The sequence below is a fragment of the Paraphaeosphaeria sporulosa genome, assembly GCF_001642045.1.
Source record: "Paraphaeosphaeria sporulosa strain AP3s5-JAC2a unplaced genomic scaffold CC84scaffold_29, whole genome shotgun sequence".
NCBI lineage: Eukaryota > Fungi > Ascomycota > Dothideomycetes > Pleosporales > Didymosphaeriaceae > Paraphaeosphaeria > Paraphaeosphaeria sporulosa.
In genome coordinates, this window is record NW_017253388.1 from 4,429 (window position 1) to 6,080 (window position 1,652).

Here is a 1,652-nt window from a genome sequence, read left to right on the forward strand (position 1 = left end):
ATAGACGTCTATAGAATCCCTACTTTACCATAGCTGCCTCTCTACTTCGCCCTACTCTATAATAATAACTAAGTTAGTAACCTTACTACCGCGCCCAGCTCACCCGCTCTCCTAATAGTAGTTAATTATGCTCCACGGCATCCCTACGTGTAAGATAAACACAATGCTAGGAAAGTCCACCCTAGTGCCAAGCATAGATGTGGTTATAATAAAGCCCCCTTACGCTAGCCACCGCTCCAGACGACCTATATAATCCTATACCCCAGCATGATAGCATATACACTATAGTGCCTCCACTAGCTTCTTACACTACGCCTTAGCATGGTAGTAGATAATGCCTTTCTTACCTTTCCGCAACGCCTATACCTACCATTAGCTTATTACTAGCGCTATCTCTATTGCCTTGCCTTGGGCGCACTACAATATAAAATAGCGGATGTTTGGCTATATAGTGCTGGCTCGGATATAAGTGGCACATAATATTAATATATCCTATATAAGCACTTCTTCTAGTGCTAGTAGGAGGGTTGCTATTAGTAAGATAATTGGGTAGGACAGCATGCGAAGATCTTAAAGGCTAGTAAGCTTTAGACGCTAATGGCTAGACGTGACAACTAGGTGGCATTTATTAATTACTACCCACTATAGCAGCTTCCTCTCGTTGAGTAAGATTACATACTATAGGAAGCTTAAGCTGCTGGTAACATTAGTACTCATAATAATAATAGAGGTAGGGTAGTGTGTTTGTACCTATGTCCATTTAGCGTAGGTAACCCCGCTCTATAATATCCTTTGCACGTGGTCCTCGATTAAGGCTTGGAAGGGAACCATGAGTATGGTGACCCTGGCGCCTAGTATAAAAGCTGGAACTATGAATAATAAGCTCTTCCCCCCACCAGTTGGAAGGACAATAATAAGTAGTGTTTGGCCTTAAACTATAGTATGCATAGCCTACTCTTGTTCCCCTAACTTAAACGAAACCTCTAAGCTTTTTAGGACATACTACATAGCCGTTTTAATATTCTTTTAAAGATTGCTAGGCTCTAGTTTAGCCCACTTTAGATACGGATTAAGAGGCTATCCTACTAGGGTACTCTTAGGCTCACGCTACTACTTATACGTTTACCTAACCTATAGGCTACTAACCTATCTACTATTTATCTACTTCCTAAGACCTAGGAAGTTGTGCCATGCCTTGCTGAGCGGTTAAAAGGTCTTAATTAACCAATTACTTAGGTGCTTAATGATATTAATTGGCATGCTATATATAGAGACGCCTATTGCTATCATCTACAAATTCTATAGCTCTAGTGGGCTCTCATCTTTAGCTTTAGGCTCTTCTTCCTCACTAACCTTATCCTGGTAGCTACAGCTAAATGACTCTCCTATAACCACTCTTCTAATGCCAATAGTAACGTATTAATACTCGTGTATATTAAGTACTACACCTAAGCGCTTTCCCATCTCCTACTTTAAAGCTCGGGTCAAACGGTCTGTTCCCTATGGGCCATAACTGTCGGCCTAGATATAGTCGCTAAACAAGCCGCCTAGAACCTTAACCTATAGATACTCCGCGAACGGCTATATATACGCCAGGTAGATGGTAGTAATCTAGCCTAGCCGTATAGGTAGGAAGCGGGGGATGACTTTAG

At 41.6% G+C, this 1,652-nt stretch overlaps 1 protein-coding gene across 1 annotated transcript; it reads right to left on the reverse strand.

Moving 5' to 3' along the window:
* Nucleotides 1-700: 700 nt before the first annotated feature.
* On the reverse strand, nt 701-930 carry CC84DRAFT_1238638 (uncharacterized protein; the record flags this gene model as incomplete). Its single annotated transcript, XM_018183954.1, has 1 exon — nt 701-930. A coding segment is annotated over one exon (150 nt), but the record flags the coding sequence as incomplete, so codon positions are not given.
* Nucleotides 931-1,652: the final 722 nt, after the last annotated feature.